The 23,615-nt window shown below is 38.5% G+C and overlaps 1 protein-coding gene across 2 annotated transcripts; it reads right to left on the bottom strand.

Annotated features, from left to right (window-relative positions):
- Positions 1–1,362: 1,362 nt before the first annotated feature.
- LOC131573151 (twinfilin-1) lies at positions 1,363–19,910 on the bottom strand. Of its 2 annotated transcripts, none has more exons than XM_058826815.1 (9): positions 19,798–19,910; positions 16,526–16,603; positions 13,799–13,977; positions 12,502–12,597; positions 11,145–11,249; positions 6,928–7,053; positions 6,592–6,742; positions 6,032–6,153; positions 1,363–4,504 (listed from the first exon to the last, which is right to left on the bottom strand). In XM_058826815.1, exons 1-9 carry the CDS (start codon positions 19,820–19,822, stop codon positions 4,334–4,336), a joined length of 1,053 nt encoding a protein of 350 aa, XP_058682798.1. In that variant the 5' UTR covers positions 19,823–19,910; the 3' UTR covers positions 1,363–4,333. The 2 variants fall into 2 exon arrangements, with proteins under 2 accessions (XP_058682798.1, XP_058682799.1); XM_058826816.1 differs by having other exon boundaries at positions 13,799–13,972; positions 19,798–19,859.
- Between the last annotated feature and the right edge of the window lie 3,705 nt (positions 19,911–23,615).

Below are 23,615 nucleotides of genomic sequence, written 5' to 3'. Positions count from 1 at the left end.
TGGGTTCCACATGGGGCAGAGATAGGGCTAATCTGGTTTCTATACATCCTGTCTCAGCAGGGAAGGTGCCATGGAGGGCAACAGAGGATCACAATACTCAGGGAAGGAGCCAACTTCTTGCATGTTAAGGATTATAAAGCAATTTAGTCACCCAGGGAAGGACAAATGAATGAAAAATAGCTAGAGTGATTTACTGCAATTCCACAATTAGAAAGCAATAGCAAGATGAAAGAAAATGCTAATGAGCCAAAGAAAATTGTCTTTTAAGGAAAACGTTGTAGGAAGGGCAACAGTTCTCTCCTTGGCCACAGGAGGAATAAGATAATGGCTAGTAGTTGCCAGAGCAGAGGTATCTGCACAGCCCTTGGGCTGGGATGAGCCATAAGTGGCTGCTGAGGAACAAAAGCAAGAACAGGATATGTATCTAGAGATACTGCATTGGAATAAAGTGGCTTTGTACAGTTTGCAACTCAGTAACTTTAGAAAGGGTGTACAGTCTTCCTAAAGTTATTAAGACTCTATTATAAATTTTCATTTATCAGTTTGTCCAGTTGACTCCTGAGCCAACACACCAGCACTTCATATTACTGAAATGGGAAATGCCTCATCTTTCTATTTGGGTGTTCCAGCTGGGGGTTTATTTACCACCCACTAACCAAAAGGCAAATAAAATTGCTTCTGATATTCATGGGTACCTAGAGGCCTAGCCTATTCCTTCCTCCTACCTTCTGCCTGTTCCTCTTACAGCTCTCATTATAGTTAGCATTTGGCATTAAAATTATTCTCTGCAGTCCTAGTTCACATCTTCAGATTTTCTTCTTTCAATTATAAAATTGCTGCATCACAAATATTTCCCCATGGGGGAAGTGTTGGCAGGACAGTTTAGAAAAAAGCCAAGCCATTAAATGTTCTTTTCATCTTGAATTTCCAGGGCAAGAGGAGTTCTTCAAGCAAATTATTTTCAGTTTAGAGAAAAAAAGTGTTAATGGAACATTACAAGTAGTTTCATTACAGTAGCTCATGCTGAGCAAGTAAGAGCAGATTGAACTGTTAAATCACCAGTCAACTACTTCAGCATTTTAAAAGGATAGAAGAAATTTTTGAAGGGGCTTATTACTGAAAGCACAAAAACTTCAAGAGCTCCTTGGATCCAATTTCCTTGGATCCTGCTATGGAGCCCTCGGTGCTGCTCCCATAAAGCAATGGGAAAGTAGCTGTTCCTAACATAGTGATTTTTCTCTAATAGCAAAAGCCAGGAATTCTGTTTCTGCTCACCTCTCTTCTTACACCCAGCAGTCACTTTCTAGTCCCATGAAAACTGCCTATTACAAAGAGACTTAAATGATTCAGACAACACCAAGCTAAAGCATCAATCTTTATTTATAAAGTAAATTACAAAATAGATAAGGTAAACTTCATTAATTTTAGCATCTGAAGGTGGCTTTCATTGAACACATAAACACACTGATAAATTTTTTATTTACAGTGTCTATCTGAGCAACAGAGCAAATTTTACCTTGATTAGTTTAATCTTTGATAGGAGTGTTTTAAAAGATCAAGATTCCCTAACTTGCAACATAAACATTTATTAAATAATTACCTGTTCTGTTAATTAACTATTTAATAGCTTATGAGTTAACTGCAAGCAGCTGCATTGCTTTTGGGCTTTATGAAGGCCAGCAACAATTTGAATGGACACTTTCAATTATTTAATGACCAGAGACAGTTAAAGGAGCAACTTTGATTAATGCCCACATTTTGCACTGGTTCTAAACATTCATAAACAGAAGTGGAGGCAACTATGTAGATGTAAACATGATAGATCTTACAAAAAGAACAGATACTTATTGCTGTTAGGAGAATAGCTACAAGAGGCCTGGAGAAGCAGCCAGCTGTGCAAGACTTCATACAATTCTCTTTCCGGGGAAAGGTGAGGGGGAGACATGCTCAGGACATGACTGACTCGTAAGGTAATTTACAATGTCTGGTTTGGGCTGAACTCTAAAGCAGCTCATCATAAATGCTCTTGCATAATCACTTAACCAGCTCTCATCGTCTTCCAGATTAAGTTTTCCATTTTCTATCCTCATCTACCTAGGGAAGGATTACAAAAACAAAACAAACCCAACAAAAACAAAACAACAAAAATCAACCAAAATAACAGGGAAAAAAAACCCCAAAACAAACATCCAACAAAACCCCCACAACATGCACACAAACCATATCAGGTCAAGCTGTTCATTATTTTAAACATTTAGTCTTAAGAAGCTAAACTTCCTTCAACTTGGACTAAATTCACACAACGGTCAAGCAGTAATTTTTAAATGCTACACTCCTTAAAACAAAAACAAAACCTCCAAAGTGAATTAGATGTGTTGCAAATATTCTGAGTTAATCTAAAAATACATTTAATTACAGTGTACAATGAGTTGCACACACAGTAACCATATTTAAAAAACAATGACACTTGCCTGACACATAATACACAAGAAACCCTTAGAAGATCAGCTCCTTACCCTAGAGGGAGAAGGCAAGAAGCAGGAAAAGAACACAAGAGCTAAGGGCAAGCAGAAGATTAGCTGAGGATCAAGAGCTATTCGATTGGACTGATGTAGTGTGTAAAATTAAATTAAAATGCTGAAGTGTAAAATTGCTGCTGCATATAAAAAAACCACAGTAAAACCAAATATTGCAACCTTCACAATACATAGTGCAATCTCAGATGTCAATAGCAAGCTAGTATAGCCAAATAATAGATTAAACAATTTTTTGTCAGGAACCACTAGTGTCAAAACATTATTCCCTACAAAACTAGGTTAAAGTCCATCTTCCACCAGGTAAACACACAATTCAGCTCTATACTGACTATATCCAGCAGCTACAATAATATCCAATGAACCAAGCTGGCAACTCCCATGTAGATTTAAAAAAATCCAAAACCAACAAAACTCAAAAACCACAAAAATCACATACAAGACACTAAAACACAAGTCCTCACTGGAATATAACCTATTCATGAGTATTTGCTTCATCACACAGTTTTAAATATTTAAGGTGATCCAATACTTGAGTTCCACATCTAATTCTCCCTTAATGCACTTACTGAAATAATCTACTTTTCCTCTTCCTGTTAAACACATTACTTACAGTTCAATCAAGTTTAGACTTGATTATTTTGGCTGATTTTGATATTTTGAAGAAGGGAAGAAGAGAGGGAAAAAACCACACATCCTAACTAGGGGCTTGCTGCCAGCAGTTATTCAAGACCTAGTTGGATTTAAATTACAGATGTAAGTTACTATTGAAGTTCAAATATTTAGGAAAGGTAGTTTTCAGAATATCTTGAAAGTATTGCAGTTGATACTGCAAACACAGTAGGACCTTAAGGATAACTCACTGTTATGAAGCAAGGCTACTTCAATTTTTACTGGACTTACACATTTTTAGATCTAAGTGCATCAATAATTAGTTACTCATTAGATACTTCAGGCATATTGCTCTGAAAGCAGATCCATAATCTATTGATTAATAATCTAATAATAATCTAACTCATGGACTTTTAATCACCTTATACTTGGTCATTCAGTACCTAATATGTAACACAAGTGATAGAGAAGTCTGAAAAAGCTATGGTGTTTTATGTCAGATTTCTTTAAAAGATAATTCATTAAATTAGTTAAATTTGAGATGACCAAGTTTTTGCCTAGGAAAATGTCCTCCCATTCCTGAATGCTTATATTAATTGAATAGCAACTAATTCTAGTTTATCTCTTCCATTACAAGAAAACAAAACAAAACAAAACAACAACAAAATCCAGCAAGGCATCCTGTCAAAATCCAAAGACAACCTTCTATTTTACTATTGTCCATAATAAGTGCTACAAGGAAATCTAAAGTTTTATCTGGGACAATGTTATGTAGTCCTTCATCTCTTCTCCATGTAAGACATGGAAAATCTTACAGGTTTAATAGGTTATGCATAAGAATACAGCTGTGACTTACCCACAGAATACATGGGCTTCATAGTCTTATGTCTGCAAAGTTTATGATTACATGTACAGCTATTAAATAATGGAGTCCAAATTAAAATAAAGGAGCACTAGCTTAGATTTTCTTTTCTAGCTTTAAAATAATTATCTCTTCTATATGTCATAAAACATGGTCAACAAATATAATCATGTAACAATATAAAAAGTGTTGAGGTCAGAAAAGAGAAGAGTAAAAAGAGCTTTTTTTTATCCCTAGCATCTACGAATGGAATGATTTCAGTTCATTACCAAAAGCTAGAATTCCATTTCTTACTCTAATATTTTAACAAATACAAACAAAATTTCTAATCACTAGGTGTTTCAGTCTCTGCTGGACCTCTAATCAGTCTTCGTATTCCTCTCTTCCCTGCAGGACCTTTTGGTTTAGCAAAACTCTGTTTGTAAGCATGTTGTTTTGGATGTACTTCTTCATAAAGAAAGTCAGCAGTTAACTCATCACCATTATCTATTTCAATCTGTAAGAAAAAACCATCATACTCAAAGTCAAAAACATTCAGAAACTTTGGTGAAACTCAATACTGTATTAAAGCCAAATGTACAATAATGTTCAAAGCCAAGCATGAAAACTTGTGCCTAATGACCTCAGAAATCTTGGATCGTTTTTCTGAGACTCCCCTATACTCTTACCAGTATTAAGTATGACTTAATTATTTTCCTGAAATGTAAGCACAACTAAACAGTACATGTGCCAAGGAATTTTTTTTGTCCCAAGCTTTGGCAGTGTACCTCTTAACACTAACTAGGAGAACACATTCCATGTGAAACTAGTGCTTATTTACTCATTTTAAGTATCTACGCATTTTAAGAATCAAAATTGTTCACTATAACATGCTTTAAACACTAACTGTATAAGCAACATGCATACAATACTGTTATCTCTTGAGAAAGAGGGGCAAGTCTATAAAGAAGTCTGTATTATTAGCTGGCTACTGTCACTCAACAAGTATTCAGGTTTTTAGCAAGGAAAAGCTAAAATAATTAACAAAATGGAGGGGACTGGTTTAGTTTTCAAAATCTAGAGATTTTGAAATCAAATAGAAAGAAAATAGTATTCTCAAGCCAAACTCCACTGTTTTAAATTGCAGGAATTTAGAATTTAGAAACGGCCTTGCTCTGCTGAGCATTCAGCACTTCATGCCCTGCCAACCCTAACACTTGACAGACTTGCCAGCCCCAGTTTTGCTGTTCCAAGTACATGCATCAGAAATTTCTGACTGCAGGAATTTTCAGTAGTCACATGGTGCTTTAATTTTGTTGTAGGAAGGCAGTTTCAGAAAAATAATTACATACAAATAGACATAGCAAAAATCTAGTTAATTCAGGTTATCTCAGTAAAAAGGATTAGTATTAACTCTGCTATTTTTAAGGTAAACATAATCTCCACAGAAACTAAGCTTCCACAAAAGTGTTAGAAAAGTAACTGTAGGTCTCAAGTGGACCATTTCTGTGGTCTCTGCTCGGGAGGTGAGAAGCAAATTTTTGCATTGCAGTAAAATTTATACAGCATGAAAAGATCAGCTTACTCGCAAATGCTTGTTTGTCCCATCAAGGACTCCTGAGATAACAGTTCTAATTTTCAGAACTGCAGCTTGAAATTATTTTGAAAATCCCTACCTAACTTTGGCTTCAAAGGAATTTAGTGTTTGACAATAGAAATGTGTTGTGGTCCAACATATGACACAACTTTGAGTGAGAAATCATGTTAATTCTAGAAAGTCCTTCAAAGTACTCTCAAATGCTTCCTTGATGCACAAGGACATATTTGTTCAAGATAAAAGTGTAGAAATTATGAAACAGAGTAAAACTTCCATGATTTAACTTTGTATCTCTAGCTCCATCAACAATTATTTCCTGTTCAGGACAAATTAAGTTACACAACATTTGTCATTGTTTGACAAGGTGGTGACAGAGACAGTTAATAGTTTTCCATTAAGAAGGGAAGGCAGGAATGGGGGAAATACCCATACACCCACTGCACTTACCTTTCTAACTATCTGCATCCACAACTGTGTTTCTACAATTTCTAACAGTGGACTTTTGCAACTAGAGTAGAGCATTCGTTCTCGTATACTACAGGTATAACCTGGCATAGAGTAGATGAAAACTGCAGGAAAAGAAAACAACACAAATCAGACCATAAATGCACTCTATCAAAAGATGTATCATAAAACCATTTACAGCAGAGAGGCAATGGAAATCAGCTATGCAATCTGAAAGCAAAGTATGTAGTACCACTCTGGATCTTTTTTACTTCAGCAAATGTTTAATTTCAAACGGGATAAGAGAATGGCTGGTATCTGTACGTTTTCACATTTATGGGTGTTCATAATCAAAAGCTCACTACTTTACAAACACAAGAATTCTCCTTCACAAGTTCACTGTTTCACAACCAAATGAAATTCATATATGAAATTCATATTATGAAATTCAAATTCATGATATGAAATTTATGATCATGCTGACACATCTTTCTATCTCAAAATTCCCAAAGAATTTGAAACAAATTTGTTGTAAAATTTCATATTGAGAAATTTTCTCATACTTATGGATTCCAAATAGTCTCCTTCATGTGTGTGCTTATACAGGAAAAAGTGGTAACGCGCAGCATCCTTTGGAACTCTTTTTGGCAAGTCCTTAAGTTCAGTATCAAGAGTGTTGGCCAAAATAATAGTTTCATTTTTCATATCAATTTGCTGTAAACAAAGAAAACATGGATATAGTTAATGCAAAAAAACAAACCAGAGAACATGACAGGATGGAAAAAAGTTTGAATTAATCTAATTCAAAATGGTAATTTATCATCAACACACATTGTTTAATATGTGGGCAATCTATTTTACACTCATTATTAAAAATAATTAAAATATTTTATACTTGCCAGTTGTACATAATTGAGTTGCTTATTTTTCAGTTTCTCTAGAGCCTGAATAGCTTCTTTAGCAATGGGGAATGCTACTCCTTGAAGTGTTTGATGCTTGGTATCTACACCAACATCCGCCTGTACCTGGAACACAGGTCAGCCAAGATGTTAAAAGAAACCTCTGCAGGCATTCATTTGGTTTCATACAATGACTGACAGGGCATTCCATATGGTTACACAGAGTTAGCAGTAGCTATTCCAAGAATAAACCACCCCAAGAAATCATCCCCACATTCAAAAGATTTGCATTTTTTAATTTACAGGTCGTGTTTGTTTGCTAGCCTGCAAAATTTCTTATCTCTGAAACAGCTCTGCTTAGCAGAGCAACAAAATCATCAGAGGGAGAACTGGTTCAAGTGTCAATGAAGAAGTTCCAACTTAAAATCTAGTATAGAGACACAATAATCCAGGAAAAAAAATCTTTATTTTCACATGCTGTGTTATACTTATGAACTGAAAATCCTCTTTATAAACTTTGTTATAGCTTGAAAAATTTTATATCAAGACAAAGATATGATTTTTAGGTAATCAAAATTTTTGAAGGAAGAGAGAAATGATGAGACAAACTGATCTTCTCAAATGAAAAGTAAAGCTACTACTCTCCCTCCTTTTTAACATACGCCCCCAAAAAGCCTATACCAAAACCGAACCAAACCAACAAAATCCTAATTTCTTACTTCTAGAAGGTCTAGCAAAAAGAAAAAAAAAAAAAAAAAAAGAATCCAGGACAAGCTAGACAATTGTTCATAATCCAGTTATATTAGTGTCAAATCATTCGAGAGAACAGTTATTTAAAAGCTGATGTTCAAGAATGTTTATCTTAATATTTATTCAGTTTCTCTTAAAATGAGCTCTGGCCTCCAGTCTTCTTCTGTCTTAATTTATTGTTTAAGTACTAGTTTTTGATTATATTCACTTCCTTTTAAAGTTTCACAATTACATTTAACATCGCTTATAGAGCTGAAGAAGTCAAAAAAGTGTACCAAATGGAAAGTGTGGGCCTTAGATCTATCAACTAGAAGATGTGCAGCTTTTTTAATAAAAGTGCTAATAAAATATGAAACAAACTGATAAAAAAGTTAAAAACAAACACTTGTGGCAACACTTATTTATACTTCACAATTTAAAGAACAGCTTGTCAGCAACAAGGAAAGAGGAAAAGAAAGCAGGTGGAAAGCTTACTTTGCACAAAGATTGATAAATTTATTAACAAGATTATAGAAAAAATATTTTGCAAAATATATATGTGCACAAAAGCCTGACTGACATATATAAAAGAGGCATCACAAAAATAATAAACCATAATAAAATACCATACTCTAGAAACTATATTAAAATAAAGGTAGAAAATAAATACTCCAAATTTAAAAACAAGCCGTGAAGTGTGGAGATAGACAAGGGAAGAGAGTAACCCAGTGTAACTCCAGAAACAAGAAAATGAACAGAACCACCTAAGTCACTTAAGAATATTTAAATTCACACCACTAAGATTTAGGTAGTAATGGCTGCTGAGCGCTGGATAAAATGGCAGATGAAGTTTCCTGTGAATAAATGCAAATCTACAGAGGAGGAAAAAACCCTCTTTTTTACTTGTATGGTGATGGGCTTGAGCTGGCTACTACCACTCAGGAGCAAGAAATTGCATGCCATTCTGTCTAAATCTGAAAATAACCCCAGCAAAACAAAAAAACCCCGAACACTCCCCACCCACAAATGAAAGGTTATAAACTGTTAGAAAAAAGAGTAGAGAACAGAACACATTATTACGCACTGTAGGTATCAGTAACATGCCTGCATCTTGAATACCACATGCAGATCTGGCTTCCCCATCCCTCCATCTCATAAATTATATAGCAGAACTGGAAAAACTGCAGAGAAAAGCAAAAGGATCAGAGGTATGGAGTGCCTTGTTTAAGAGGAAGAACTACCCAGATTAGGACTCGTCAGCCTGGAAGAGATAACTGATAAGGAATACAACAGAGGTCCATGGATAGAGAATCAGGGGACAGTTGGGGTTGGAAGGGTCCTCTAAAGGTGATCTAGTCCAATCCCCCTGCAGTAAGCAGCAACATCTTCAAATAGATCAGGTAGCTCAGAGCCCCATCCAATCTGACCTTGAATGTTTCTAGGGATGGGGCATCTACCACCTCTCTCGGCAACCTCTTCCAGTGCCTCATCACACTCATCATAAAACAAATTCTTACCCATATCTAATCTGAACATACCCTGTTTTAATTTAAAACCATTTCCCCTTGTTCTGTTGCAACAGACTCCTGCTAAAAAATCTGACCCTTTATTTTTTTTAAGTTCCCTTTAAGTACTGATAGGCCACTAAGATTTCCCTTAGAAACCTTCTCTGCTCCAGCCTGAACAACCCCAACTCTCTCAGCCTTTTCTCACAAGGAATTTGTTCCTGCCCTATGATCATTTTTTGTGGCCCCTTCTGAGCCCACTCTAACAGGTCTATGTCCTTCCTGCGCTGACTCCCTCAGAGCTGGATGCAGTGTTCCAGGTGGGATCTCACCAGAGTAGAGCAGAGGGAGAGGATCACCTCTCTTAACCTGCTGGCAACACTGCTTTTGATGCAGCCCAGGGTATGGCTGGCATTCTGAGATACAGAGAGCTTTATCTCAGGGGAGGGGGAAACTGAGGATTGACTGAAAGTCTGCCTTTGCCACACTATCTGTAGGGTATCAGAATAAACTAGAGATTCTAGAGAACAGTCAGTGGTTCTTTACATAGCATTTTGTCAAGCTGTGGAATATGCTGCCACAGGACCTGTGACCAACAAAACCTGTTATGTGGATTTATAGAAATGACGTGACTAGATGATGGATGAAAAATCCGTTAAGAAGAATTGTATAGTAAGATATCATCTTCTGTACAGGAAGTTCCCTACCTGCAAATGTTGAGGCAACAATAGAGCATTTTACATAATTATGGCCTTCTTGCCCTGCTCCTACATCCTTCCTAGATTTCTGCTGTTCTCTCAAGGATTTGACAACAGACTAGGTGATCCTTTGATCTGGCCCAGTAAAGTATTTCTTAGTGTAATTATGAAAGAGTATATATGGAAAACTTTTTAAAAGCAAAGCTTTTAGTTTTCTACATCTAATTACAGGCTGTGTAACGGTGGAAACAATGAAGAGAAAAATGATGCAAGTTAATGTATTGTGAGATGTTTCAAGCAAAGCCAAAATGGCAGCAATATACAATTCATGTGTCCCTGAAAAGCAAAGGTAGTGTTGCTGAAATTTCAGAACACATAAAGACAGTCTGCATGAATCAGCTTCTAAACACATTTTATGTAGTACATACACTAATACCAGAAGTGATCACCAATCCCACAGAAGTTTTACTTCATTATTGTTTTATTTCAAAAGCTGATGAAGTAAAATGCAATACTTAATGATGGTGAATGTATTTCTGCATGGAATTGTTAAAATCAGGCATGAACACTAACAAAAGACATCACTGGGGGAAAAAAAGTCAATAAACAACAAAGTTGCAACAAAAACACAGTAGAGTGAAAACATAGAAGATACACAGCTGTATTTAACACAATGGCTGCCTGGTATCCAGCTGCAGAAATAAATCCTGCTTCAAACACATGTACCATAGCTCTAACATACAAGTCTAAAGAAAAAATAAGTTCAGCACATGGCCTATTGTAATATACATCTGACATAAACAGTGTTCAAATGAAGGGAAAATGTGATAAAAAGATGCCTCCATAGGGCACCTTGTCCAAAGATACTGTTCAATCAGGGCCACCTAGAGCCAGCTGCACAGGTCTCTGTCCTAACATCTTTTGAATATCTGCAGGATGGAGACCCCGTAGCCTCCCTGGGCAGCCAGTGCCAGTGCCTGGTCACCCTTCACAAAAGAGGACATCCAGTGATAGAAAAAGCTGAAGTTGCAACAATTAAGCTCTGCAGTTGCCAGGCCTCTGATTTGGAAACTAGGCCTTTCAGTGAGATCACTCACACCACTTCAACTCCAGCCATCATCATCCTGCAGTTTCAACCCATTGAGAAGTATATTTATGTGCTCATCCACTCACACATCCTGAAACTTTCCATTTTCTATTCTGCCTTTTTTTACCCTACATTTCCCTACAATACATTTGGAACTTTCCACTATTTCCCAAACATGCTTGAAGACATTTTAGGTACCTCATTAATCTTAATTTGTCGAAGTTCCTCTTCTGCTGCAGTCAAAGGTGCAGGGGAGGATTGTGATATCAAATATTTTTTATATCCATTCAGTGAAACATCATCCTGAAAGCACAATATCAATATTTATCAGGTTTTTTTTAGAACAGAACTTTTCTTCAAAGATTTTCTATGGAGCATTGCAAAAAGTAGTTGCCTTCTGTACAGTTTTGGTTATTTTATTTTAATATTCCAATATTCCATTATGTCTTGTTTCTGAAGCCCAGAGGTATCCAAGGAATTAGCAGGTGGGATCGTAATAGGGTTCCAGCAGAATAACAGAGCTGGTTGCAACCAAACCATCCTTAGGTTTAACAAAATAAAGACAAAGTAATCCACTGGATGCTGATGATCAAGATCCTGACTGGGATCAGTAACTTGAACACCTTGAAGAAGCTGTGATTTTCACACAGAGGAACATTTAAGGCCAGCAACAATTAAGAAGTTTATAAAGACACTGAAACCAACGATTTATAGACATGTAAGTGTAACATAATGAGCCTGGAAAAAATTAGTTACATCAATTTCATCTTCCATGTGTACCAGGCCTATTCTGAAATAACAGTAAGACAGATGTAACGCTCCTTTCTCAAAACTGAGACAGAAGTTCAGACTTGTAGGGCTAGACACAAATTCCATATATTACATAGGCTGCTAATGGTTTGGTGCAAGTGGTGGTTAGAGACTGGTTGATTGAACAAACAAGAAAATATAACAGGACCTCTACCAGTAAACCCTCTTAGCAAGTCAGTTATCTACTTCCCTCTATATATATAGAGGGAATACATATATATCTATATCTATATATATATACACATATATAGAATACAGCCTCTCTGGAGAATTTTATTAACATGTTTGTTAGGATAATGAAGCCTCCATGACAGGTTAATGATAAATATAACAAATTATTTACTCAGTGAGCAACAGAATTTTTAGTCTCATGTCCACCACAATGGCTCATTTATCTTTCACAGCTTTTTTCCCCACTACAATATCCTCTATTCTTCATCAAACCTTCAACTCCTTCCATTCTATTAGAGAATTCATGCAGTGAGATTAAGAGATATGCCTATTACTTTAAAGTTATTTAGTTTTCATAACCATTTGAACTTGTAAGCCTGATGATGTTAACTGTACCTATTAACTTGTTCAAATGAGCTTAAATATACTTCAGCACTGGAATAATACACACAGCTTTTAACTCTTTTCTCCTTAATCCAAAAAGACCATAAACAACCCACATTCATACCAATAACATCAGCCACTATATTCAGTATTTAAAGTCAGTGTTCTGACTTTGGAAAGAAAAACATACCTGTACCGTTCCAAATACTTCATCCTTAATATGGCCACCTCCAAATTCTTTCTTAAGTGTTGCTCGGGTTGCTGCATACAACATTTTTTGACGAACCTAGCATATAATAAACATAAAAAACCAGTATATAAAACAGTATAAACAGTAAAAACATATAAAATAGTAGCTTTTTGGGGTTTAATTTTTAAAATTTAAAAATTTTAAATGTTGAAACAGCGCTATAAACTTGTAGAGCTCTGAATCATGATACTTACTCATACTACTAAACTCACAAGGTCATGATACTGTGTATTATTATCAAAGTAACTTCAAAACTGAATTGCAGCCTTAGTTGGAGTATGAGCATTTTTTTAAATGGAAAAAAATCCATCAATCAATCTTTATTAATTTTAAATGGGAAAAAACCACAATTGTTAAAATCTTTTGTCACCTGGTCTGTGTACTAATGGATACAACAGTCAGCAAAAGGGCAGACTAGAAATAATTCATTATTACTTTTGATTTGATAGTGACTCCAGATAGTTATGGTTCAACTACGGAGTGGAAAAATTATGTTTGCTCCCTATTAACTTGATCTAACATAGCCACTTACTCCTCTTTCAGCAGTCCCACCTTCCCACTTTATTTCACCATCATATTATCCTCTCCACAATACCTCACCTTTTCCACATAATTGTCTCTGTACAAATCAACTTTCAGTGTCTTATTATTTTCTAACTGCTAGTGAAAGCAGTAGGAATATTGGAACAGCTTTGCTTTCTGCCTTGCTTTATCTCACATTCCTAAAACCTGTATCTTAGAAATTTCTCCTCAAAATCCATAATTCTAACCTCAGTCCTCTCCCATGCTCTCAAACCACTAAGAAGCAGTGTATTCTGGGGCACACCACATATCCATAAGTGCCAGCTGGACAGCCAGCAAGCCAAACAGAATAAACAGTTTGAGCTCACATTATAATCCTTCTCTATATGAGCACCCATTAAGATTTCTGTCCTATATCCTTCCATCATTTTTTCTCGAGTACTGACAGTAGGACAGACAAACAGGGCAAAAAAAAAACTGTATTGTGTCCACCAGTCAGGCTAAAAATACATTGGATCAGCTGTACTCCATCTAGACCTACTGATTGGCTCTTTAATCATCTTAAAGAAACATTTTCCTAGTTTTCTTCTGAGAATGTAGGGGGAGGTTGGGGAATGCTTCATTCTTCAAATCCTTTTCCTTCATAACTTGGATTCAGATCAAATGGTACAGTTAAAAACTCATTAACACGAATCCTGTGATAACTGTTACTTACAGGAGAGTGATCAGGTGACCATGCAATGAAGATCCATTCATATCCTTGAGCATTTTGAGAATCTAATCTGTATAATATATAACATGGTTGCTTGTCTTCAAGAAGAGGAAGGACAAAGGAATCATAATCCTTTTCCCATGATCCAGCTGGCCGTCTAGAGGATCCCACAACAAGCTGCTCTAAAACCAATAACCAAAGCTACAGGTTAGCAACAATGCAGTTAATACCATCTGTCAGAATTAATAATTACCACAAGAAGTTAACTGGACACATAGTTGTTCATAATTATGCCCAGAAGAATGGAAGACAAGAGGAGTAAGTGTAAAAGTGGGTGAATTCCTACAAAAGCTGTGTATGTTCAAACCCTAACTTACTTTAACCAAAATACTGATTGAGAAAATACCGAGTTGGGAAGTAACATGCTTCTATGTATTAGTTTTTTTAGCATAGCATACATGGAAGAGAAATAAGAACTGTCTTCTAATAGTTAGTTTATTTTTTAATTTGGAATCCTTTAAGAGTAAACTTTCAAATTTTAGAATTATCATTACTGATGCTCTTGGTATAACATATTAGTGTTCGTATTCATTGTAAGGGGACAATAACCCAGTTATACAGTGAAAAGGGATTGGATTGAATATGCTTGCACTAATCACTAACTTGACTATGTAAGCAGATAAACCTCTTTCTAATATAACTTCATATCTGTGGTCCCTTTAAATGACTGAAATTGTTTATTATTGACTTAAGTCTGTATAGAATACTTCAATAGTATTGAATTATGTGAACAGCTGTACCAACAAGATTTTTCTCTTATTTATACATCACATCTCAGTTTCCAAAGGAAAGTGTTAGTATACTGTCTTACAAAACATTTATCAGCTTCCCAAGAAATACTAGCCCGCACAAGTGGAAGAGAGGTCCTGCAACAGTTTGAAGACCATCCTAGCAGCTAGTACACAAATCCTTTTGAGAGTCTAGGGCTTAATTTAAAAAACTTCAGACAAAAGTAAAACAGCACACAAATGCCTCTACAGCAAACTTCAAGCAAAGCATTCACCACAGTAATTCACAGACCACGAACAGCTCAGGGCAAGGGTGTTTGGCCCTTCTTTGAATTAGATGCAAAGTACCTGAAATTGTATGCTAAACCAAGAGCATTCTGAATGTACTTGCCATTTGTGAACTCTAGGTGGGTTTATACCCACTTGGATTTAAGATTCAGCCAGAGGAACTTCATGCCCAGCAGCAAATCTCTTCTCTTATTAAGCCAGATTAGCAAAACCCAATTTGAATATTATCTGTTGGCTGTTATATGTTGTGTAAGGCTTCTGAAGACAGATGAGGTAACTGCTCTTCTTCCAGTGTCCTGGGAGTTTTACAGGTTTCTTTTTGAACTACAGAAAATAGTATCAAAGACTGGATTCTGATTCTTACAGAGATGAAATGCATATACCTATATATATATATGTATATTTATATCTATCTCTCTATATATATATTTGTATTCACATGCATACATAAACACAAAAATTAAATAATAGGAAATGAAAAATAGGGAAAGTACCCAATTTGTGTCTCTTATCTAGGCTTCACTTCATATTATAAAGTAGCACAAAAGCATATTGTTTTGCCTTGCTTAATGGGAAAAAAATCCCCAAAGTAATGGTTTGTCAGCATTTACCTTGTGCTACTGAGGCTATCACAAAGTCCTGCCTGTAATCTTAGTATTCCCTTAAAGAAAGCTGTATTAAAATATCAGAAGACTTCCTAAGTAAAGCAAACACAAAGAAGGTAACAGTAGGTTATTTACCTAACAACAGAAGTGTGTCTGTGTATATATGTACATGTAACTTTCTCCAGCTAACAGATTTTCAGTGTGCTGTAAATGAATGCAGTCTAGAACAAACTACTTCAAAGTGGACAACTGACATACTTGAAAAAATGGACTAAACCAGGAAATCTCTTATACAACCAACCAACACTGCTATTAAAGAAAATAACAATTATATATTCTGTCTTTCAATGTTTGCAGCCTATATCCCTTGCCAAGAAGTTCAAAAATCAAACTCAAGGTCTGATTGAAATTATGTCATTTTCTCTTTATACACATATATTGAGATTTAAAAAACAGTTTTAACTTTGAAAATTTACATATAGTTACAGACTTATAAAGATATTTTCTATGTAGCCAGATTACTATTTAAACATCTGCTTTAGCAGGACTTTCTACATGTAGCACTTTTATGCTGATACACCCTGATTAAAAAAGCAGATAAAATTTACAGCTCCATCTTAGTTACATCTAAGCTGACTGGTTGTTGTGTAAGACTAGCTCTCTGCCTAGTGAAAGTAACCAGTGTCCAAATGCTACATAGGTGTGGAAATTTTCATTTCCTCTACTCTTTCTTTAGTCAGAGATAAGAATATTATTTATACTATCCATATGAAATCCACAGCAGTTCTTGGTAAAACATGAAATTACATTTGGGAGGAAAATTCAAATGCAAAAATACAGGAGTATTGTAATAAAAAGGCATAAGATCACCAAAATTAAAATTTTACCTTCTGTATATGAAAAACCTTAGCAACATTAAGTTTGGCAGAGTTCTTTTTTTTAAACAATCATACATGTAAATCATTAAAAAAAACTAGAAAAGTAGTTGTTTCAACAACTATGTAAAACAACTAGTAAAAGAACCAAAAAAACAATAAAATTTGACTCACCATTGTCAATGACTATTTTTAAAAGCCTGTATTGTCCATTTCTGGCTCCAACAAAGATGTCTTTAACACTTCCACTAGCTGAAAAAGAGACCACAAAAGTAATCAAATTAATGCATTTCACTTCCCTAGGACAAAGAATATTCATGAGGGTAAGAACAACACTGGAAAAACGTACAACTGGCCCTTTGCTACAAAGTTGGACAGAAAGATAAACCCAGGAGTGATTCTGCTGCTATGCTGCCTACTGTTCCAACCATCAGCATGCCACACAAAGATGAAAGGCAACATTATGAAACAGCCCTGTTTTCCAGCATACCAAATTATTTTCAATATTATGAAAATTAAAGGTGACATCATATCATCAAACTCATGTTTCTGAGTTAACACAGTAACACAATAAAAATATGACGCATCTCAAATTACAGCAGCATCACAAAGTCTGCAGGCTTAGTACAAACTTTCAGACAGAAACTTTACGCCTGCCAGGAAAATGTTAGAGCTTGTCTGGCAAAAGCAATGCTCTTTCCTGAGATCACCTGGCTGCAGAGTACCAGTGAAAGCTGCCACTCATCACTCATATTTCACACCACTTTATCTCCTTCTATGGTTGAGGACATTGTTCAAGCCCCAACATATTGTAACAGGATCACTTTATAGTGAATTTACAAAGTAACGAAAATATTGTTACATGTTTGTAAATCACACTGACACCACACTACCAACAGGACAGACTCACTTCCCTAAGCACACTGAAGAGCTGTTCTTGACTTGCATGTAGACCATTCTTACCTCAACTTCTCTGCTAAATAATCTCAGTGCAGATCAGTGCATTATGCCAGAGAGAGGGGGTTGTAAGGAGTTACTGAAAAACATTTATTGCAAGATAGTTCTTTAAGTAATCCCATTGGATAGAGCATAGCACCGGCAAAACAAACATCACACCAGGAAACAAATAAAATGGATTATTTATAGTCAGGTTGAGGCCAAGTGAACAGATGGTATCCAGCAACATTACTGCCCATACTCAAAACATTTTACATTTATGTTTGTCCAAGTGGTGCCAGGGCCATCCTGAAAGTCCAAAATGGCATGTTAAAAGAACATGTAAAACAAACTGAACTGCAGTGGTTACCAGTTCAATCCCAGTTTCATTCCAGCTGTCATCTTCCCACTAACCAGTGCAGACCCTCACAGTAATTTGCTGCCAGCTTTTCTAATCATCTCTGCTGGTCTTCACCATTCCATTGAGCAACCAAACATTGCACCATTTTCTAGACTTTTTGTTCCCCCAGAACATTCTTTGTCCTCCTCTTGTCTATTATCCTTTTGTTCCTTATTCTCTCATTTCAACACTACAAACAAGAACAGAATGCAGCAGTCTCAACACCAATTCCAGAACTGTGACAGTTTCTTGAAAAAATATCTTGAGGCACTTGTGAAAGCAGCTCACTATCAAGTGATCTATAGGGTTTTTTTCATCAATGAAGGTTTTTAAATACACAACAGTGATATTATTTTCTATTTAAACTTCCTGCGTAGCAGAGGGTCACAGAATCAAAATCTGGGCTTATTTCACACATATTTTGCAGGGAATATTATTTTAAAAGTATTTGTAGGACTGCAGACCCATTCAATTGTATTTGCCCCCAGTCAGTGCATTCTGTGAGTTCCTATAGTATTTTCCTGCACTGGCCTGTTTAAAAAGTCCAGTCCTTTTAGCAACTGCCTGGTACATATCACTGTGCCCATGACTTCATTTCTATTTCCAGAAAAAAGCAGCCCATGCTGCCAAATCTTGTAATTGTTTATGAGTGACAGTAGCCTGTTTGTAGATAGTGCCAGCAATGGCACAAGTAGAGCTGTTCCTCTTCCAAATTGCAGAGGCTGATGCTTTGCTGCAAGCAGGACTCCTGATTAGTGCCTGCTGAGGCAGGTTCCCGCAGGAAAGCTGCCGAGTTCTCTACAGCTCTCCTCAGAGGACAAATGATTCTCAGACACGAAGCAGAGCTGCAGAAGAGGCTTAGCCACGCTTTTGCTTACAATGAGCAAGAGTATTCTTCTGCTCCTCCCCTGCCAGCACCGCCAGGAGAACAAGAGATTATGAGTTACTAACTAACAGGTTTCCCCAGACTGGGAAAAAAAAGCTATTCCAGGTGCACCTCTAGCCTGAGAACGGTTGAAGAACTTAAAACAAGAAGCTGCAAAAAAGACCAAAGACTGGCATGCAAAGGAAGGAAAAGAGGAGAGGGAAAAGGGTGCAAACCACACGCAGCCAATGGACAAAAATGGGCATAGAAGAGCAGCTAAGGGCTGCCGTGGCTGGGACAAAAGTCACCTTCAACAATAAATATCTGAGTGCAGGCAAAGTACATGGTAGTAGCCACCGAACACGCAGATTGCAGAAATCCAGACGGTAAAACCTGACCCCTCCTTAATCCTGCTATATAATCCCTGTTTAGCATTTCTGTGATTCAGGGGAAGCCGCTAATACTGCGAAACAATACGCTGTCTCCTTCTAGCTGCTCCTCGCGCCCTCCAAGGCCTGGAAACACGGGGAAAAAAGGCTCCCACATACTTTTCCCTTTTGTGGCCTCCAGCGATGGGCTTTATAGTGAACTCTCGTAAGCCAGGGCTCTTGCTTCTACCCCGGGCTCTCGCTCCAAGGGACCCGGCAGCGACCCTCGGCATTTCCCGTGCTGTCCAAGCCATCCCAAACTCGCTGCGGCGACCCCGAGCAGGCGACAGCCCCCGGCTCGACGCTCACTCCGCCACCGCAGGAAAACCTGCCCTGGGGGAGTTACCTGAGCCCAGGCGGGCCCTGCCCGCCATTCATGGGGCTCTGCAGCCAGCACTTTCCTCGGGCGGGCTCCCTGCCTCTCCGGGGCGGACAGGCGCGGTTCACCGAGCCGATAAACCCTGCAGTCTTCGCCTGACTGGGAACGGAGCTCTGGGTTCGACCCCGAGGAGCCGTGGCCGCCGGGGACGAAACCAGCAGCAGTTCCCCCTCTCGCTCGCCCCCTCGCCAGCCCGCGGCGCAAAGGACGGGCTCCTCCGGCAGCAAACAAAGAGCGCGGTAGTGGGAAAATCCCGCCGGGAACGGCCCGCTAAGCGCCCGCCGCGGCCGCCTGCCCCGCGCCTCGCCCCGACCCGCGGGGAAAGGCGCTCCGCCCGCCTCCCGCCCGGCCGGCCGGGCCACAGCGGAGACGGCGCCGGCTGTCACGAGAAGCAGCGGGCACCGCGGAGTGGAGGTGCGGGGGAAGCCCCGCGGGTACCTTGGATGCCGGTCTGGTGGGACATGTCGCTCCGCACCCGGGAGCCGCCGCCGCCGCCTCCCCGCCCGCCCGGCACGGCCCGGCCCGGCCCGGCCACGCGCACGTGACGCGCCGCCGCCACTCAGCGGCCGTGAGGGAGCGCCGCGCCTTCCGGGCCCCGCCGGCCGGGCCGCGCCGGGCTGAGGGCCGGGGGCTGCGGGCAGCGGCCGCCCCTGCCCCGGGACCACCCTGCCCCGCGCCTCCTCTCGGTGCTGCACAACGGGCAGCTCTCTCCTGTCCCGTTCCCTTTGCTCTTCCTCTCCTTTCTGTCACCCCCTTCACCTGCTGTCCCGGAGCCTGCAGCGCGACGCGCCGCGGGCATCGCCGGCGCGAAGCCTGCGGTCAGTCCTGCCTAGCAGGAAGGGACATGTGCCCCCGGCCCTGGTTGCTTGTTAACAGCAGTACTGAAAAATAACTGAGGTGAATTTAGTTCATCTGTAGAAGCTCGTGGTGGAGACCTGCCGCTCTAGCTTGGGGCAGCACAGAAGGAGCCATCAGGTGTGTGTGACAGAAACTGCGTGCATATACTGTATATTGCTGACAAAGAGCCCACAAGTCGGGGAACAGAGCCCAGACCCAGAGCTCGTTCAGTTCAGGCCCCTACCCCTGACAAGGCGATCTTTCTCTGTTCATTTTGCAGTATTTCGTACGTGGCGGCACTGCACCAACAGAAACAGTGACGATTTCTTCTCTTTCAGTGCGGATCTGGTGGTTGAGCCAGTCGTCTGCCTTGGCAGGGCACGGATCCAGGCTTAGAAAGGATGCATCTGCTTCTCAGGGCCCTATCCACATGGCCAAAGTCTTCTTTATACCTTTTCAAACTGTGTTGGTACAGTTTCCCTCAGCTTTTTCTTTCAAAGTTTCCAGTGAGGAGAGTTCCTGCATCATAATTTAAGCATGCTCTGAAAGTAAATTTGCTTTTGCTAGCTCTTTTTCAGGCTCATCTGTCTATGGGTTGAGAAGCACCATCCTCTTAACAATAAAAAGATGGATACTATAGCTTCTTTAAAAATAGCTTCATTGTAATGTAGTTAGCACTTTTAATCTGTGCTGTGGTCTAGATTGAGACTCCACAGATAAAATGTGCATGCTGGAGGCATTCATGCTGATGATTCTTTCAGGTTCCTGGGAGTTAGGAGGTTTTATGGGGTGCTATTCAGCTAGAGAACACAAAAAGTGCTGTGAGAGGGCATATCGAATATCCAACCCAATGGACCAGGCAAGAATTGAAGAGTAAGGCAAGTGCATGGTAATACTTCCCTGGTTCACCTTCCCAGCCGCAAGTGTGCTGCAGCTCAGGAATTTCTGAAGTCAGCTGTGTTGATAAATGTGGGTGCCTGTGCTTTGTCAGTTTAAAGAACATGTGGGATTTAGTGTCCTATTTGGGAAATGTGAAACAGCACTGTAACTGTTATGTGAACTGTGCAGCAAATAAAAAGTCACTGCAGAGACATGCCATCAGCTAATGAGCTGGGACTAACAGCAGCTGGGAAAACAGAGGCTGCAGTTTGTCTTTCTTCTAGCAAGGAGGCTGAAAGAAACAGGGAAAAAGGTTCACGTGAAACCAGGAAATAAGAGACAGGTAGCACCTACCAGGTACTCAGTAGTCATCTCTTGTTCTTCTATTGTAAGGCTCCACGAGGACCAGAATTATATAAAAAAAGAAAGAAACTCTTGGAGAAGAGCTTTTTCAAGAGGAAAGGAATATACTGGAGATCCAACCAAAGTGGCAACCAAAGATGTGGTTCTATCACAATTACTTTAAATTATTTGGGCCCAAGCTCAAATTTAGAACCCACAGGTTCTAAATTCTTGGGTTTTCCCTGTTTTGGTGTTAGTTCTTGTAAAGGATTGAGTTGTCTGAAAATTTATGAGAGGAAAAAGAAGTTTTCCTTGATAGGCAGATGTCCTGAAAACACTGTTCTTGCTTCAGTTAGTCATGTGTCCCCAAGAACACTACCATTGTCCACTAAAATGTAGTAACAAGGATGTGTGGCTAAGACTGTTTCTTTCAGTGGAAGTTCATGCCTAGACTGGAAATATCAAAATGGTGTAACATCTTTCACTATATTCAGATCATCTTATTTGTTTCTCTGAGGTCATATCAATACAACTTCCACCAGTCTGAGGGCTCTAAAGTTCAGGAATGTGATCTTAATATCACTATTGCATGAAACAAGACTGGAACACATTGGCATTTTGTAGCTCCTTTCTGGCAAAAAGACAAGGTGAAAGTCAAACATATTTTCTTTAAAATCTCAGTATCACCTATATTTTCCTATATTACAATGATTGATATGTGACCAAGAAGAGACGTTGCATGGAAACTAACACAGGCAAGTAGGGATCTTGTATCTAATGAAGATGCCTAAAGTTCTGAATTTTAGTGTCCTTCAGATTCTTACTAAACTGGTTTAAATCACTGAACTCCTGTCCAAATCATAAAGAGCGCCTGGACAAAAATAGGGATGTTTATGTTAAGTAACTTTGCTTCTTATTATTGGTAATAATTTCTTCCTTGTACTTGAATTTTTTTTTACAGTAAATTTGGTGTCTAATTAAGGCTGTGACTGTTTTGGTAGAGACAGCACATTGCAGTTTCCCAAATTATAATATGATTTTTTTAAACTGAATAATAAGTGACATTTTTTAAAGGAAATACTTCTAATAGATTTTGATGCAGCATTTTTTGTGTGACTTCTGGGTCTTGTTTACAGTGTCTTTAATGTGTTTCCCTATGCATTTACTTTTTCATTGATTTGATAATGTTCTATTCAAATACTTATGCTAGTTTATTAAATATTGTGGTTATAAGCTCTGTGAAATCATCAGTTCACTCTGTTAATTGCTGTGTAATGGTGTGCAATCATTTTCTCCTGTTGTTATGTTGCTGGGCAGGCCTGACCCAGGTTAGACTATAATTGTCCACCTCACAGTGGAAATGCATGAAATTTGCAGCTCCTATTACTGCATTTTGTACCTATCTTAAGGTGACACTTAAAACATTAAGCACATTTCCAACAAAGGAAGTATAAACCCCTCTCTTTTTGCTGGGTGATATTAGAATTTCAATTTCTTGCTGCAGTCCTCCATTACCCGTAGGTATGCTCTTCAAAACACCAGTTTACATTATGCTTTTCCCCCATCAGCATGGTCTTCAAAACTAACCATTTTTTTAAGGTAATTAAAGTATGAGAGAGTCCATCAGCAAGATGAAATTTCTTCTGTATAGAGTAAAAATACACTATCAATTTCTTCCTTCAGAAAGATGTGAAAACTTAATTTCTTCAACTCTGCTTCTAGTTATCTCCATTCCAACACACTCATAGGTAGCTAAACAAAGAAATTAGAAATCACATCACTCTAGAGACAGATGTGCTTTTAACTTTGAGAATATGAAATGTGAAAGGTTTGATTTTTGACTTTGATTTTTGAGCATGCCAAATAAAAAGGTATCTCTTCATGATGAACAGAGTTTATGGGTAATCTGCTATTAAGAATTAGCGCTATAAGAACTCATTTCTGTCTTGTCATTACAGCAAATAGTTTTCAGTTCAGTGTGGACAGCTCCCAGTTCATGTTCATCAGTAAGCCTTTATTGCAGTAAGAATATATCTCTTCATCACTTTATGCTCTGAGGCATTTCTCTTCATTTCTTGTAAATGAGCAAATAAACCATCTAACTCCCTTCTCTTAATATGCATAATCGGAGGGCCTTTTATTTCTGGCTTCCTAAACAGCAGACACAGTAGGCTTTCTGTGCCTGATATCTGTGGGTG

This window comes from Poecile atricapillus, chromosome Z (assembly GCF_030490865.1).
Source record: "Poecile atricapillus isolate bPoeAtr1 chromosome Z, bPoeAtr1.hap1, whole genome shotgun sequence".
NCBI classification, from domain to species: domain Eukaryota; kingdom Metazoa; phylum Chordata; class Aves; order Passeriformes; family Paridae; genus Poecile; species Poecile atricapillus.
This window is presented reverse-complemented; position numbering and strand designations above follow the sequence as displayed.

What these genes read in the sequence shown, in the direction of transcription:
- LOC131573151 (XM_058826815.1), bottom strand. Translation starts at nt 19,822, where the DNA reads ATGTCCCACCAGACCGGCATCCAAG. An exon ending in AACTCAATTATGTACAACTG is followed by an intron (nt 6,743 to 6,927) that starts GCAAGTATAAAA and finishes CTTTGTTTACAG; the next exon opens with CAAATTGATATGAAAAATGA. An exon ending in AGACTATTTGGAATCCATAA is followed by an intron (nt 6,154 to 6,591) that starts GTATGAGAAAAT and finishes CTTTTCCTGCAG; the next exon opens with TTTTCATCTACTCTATGCCA.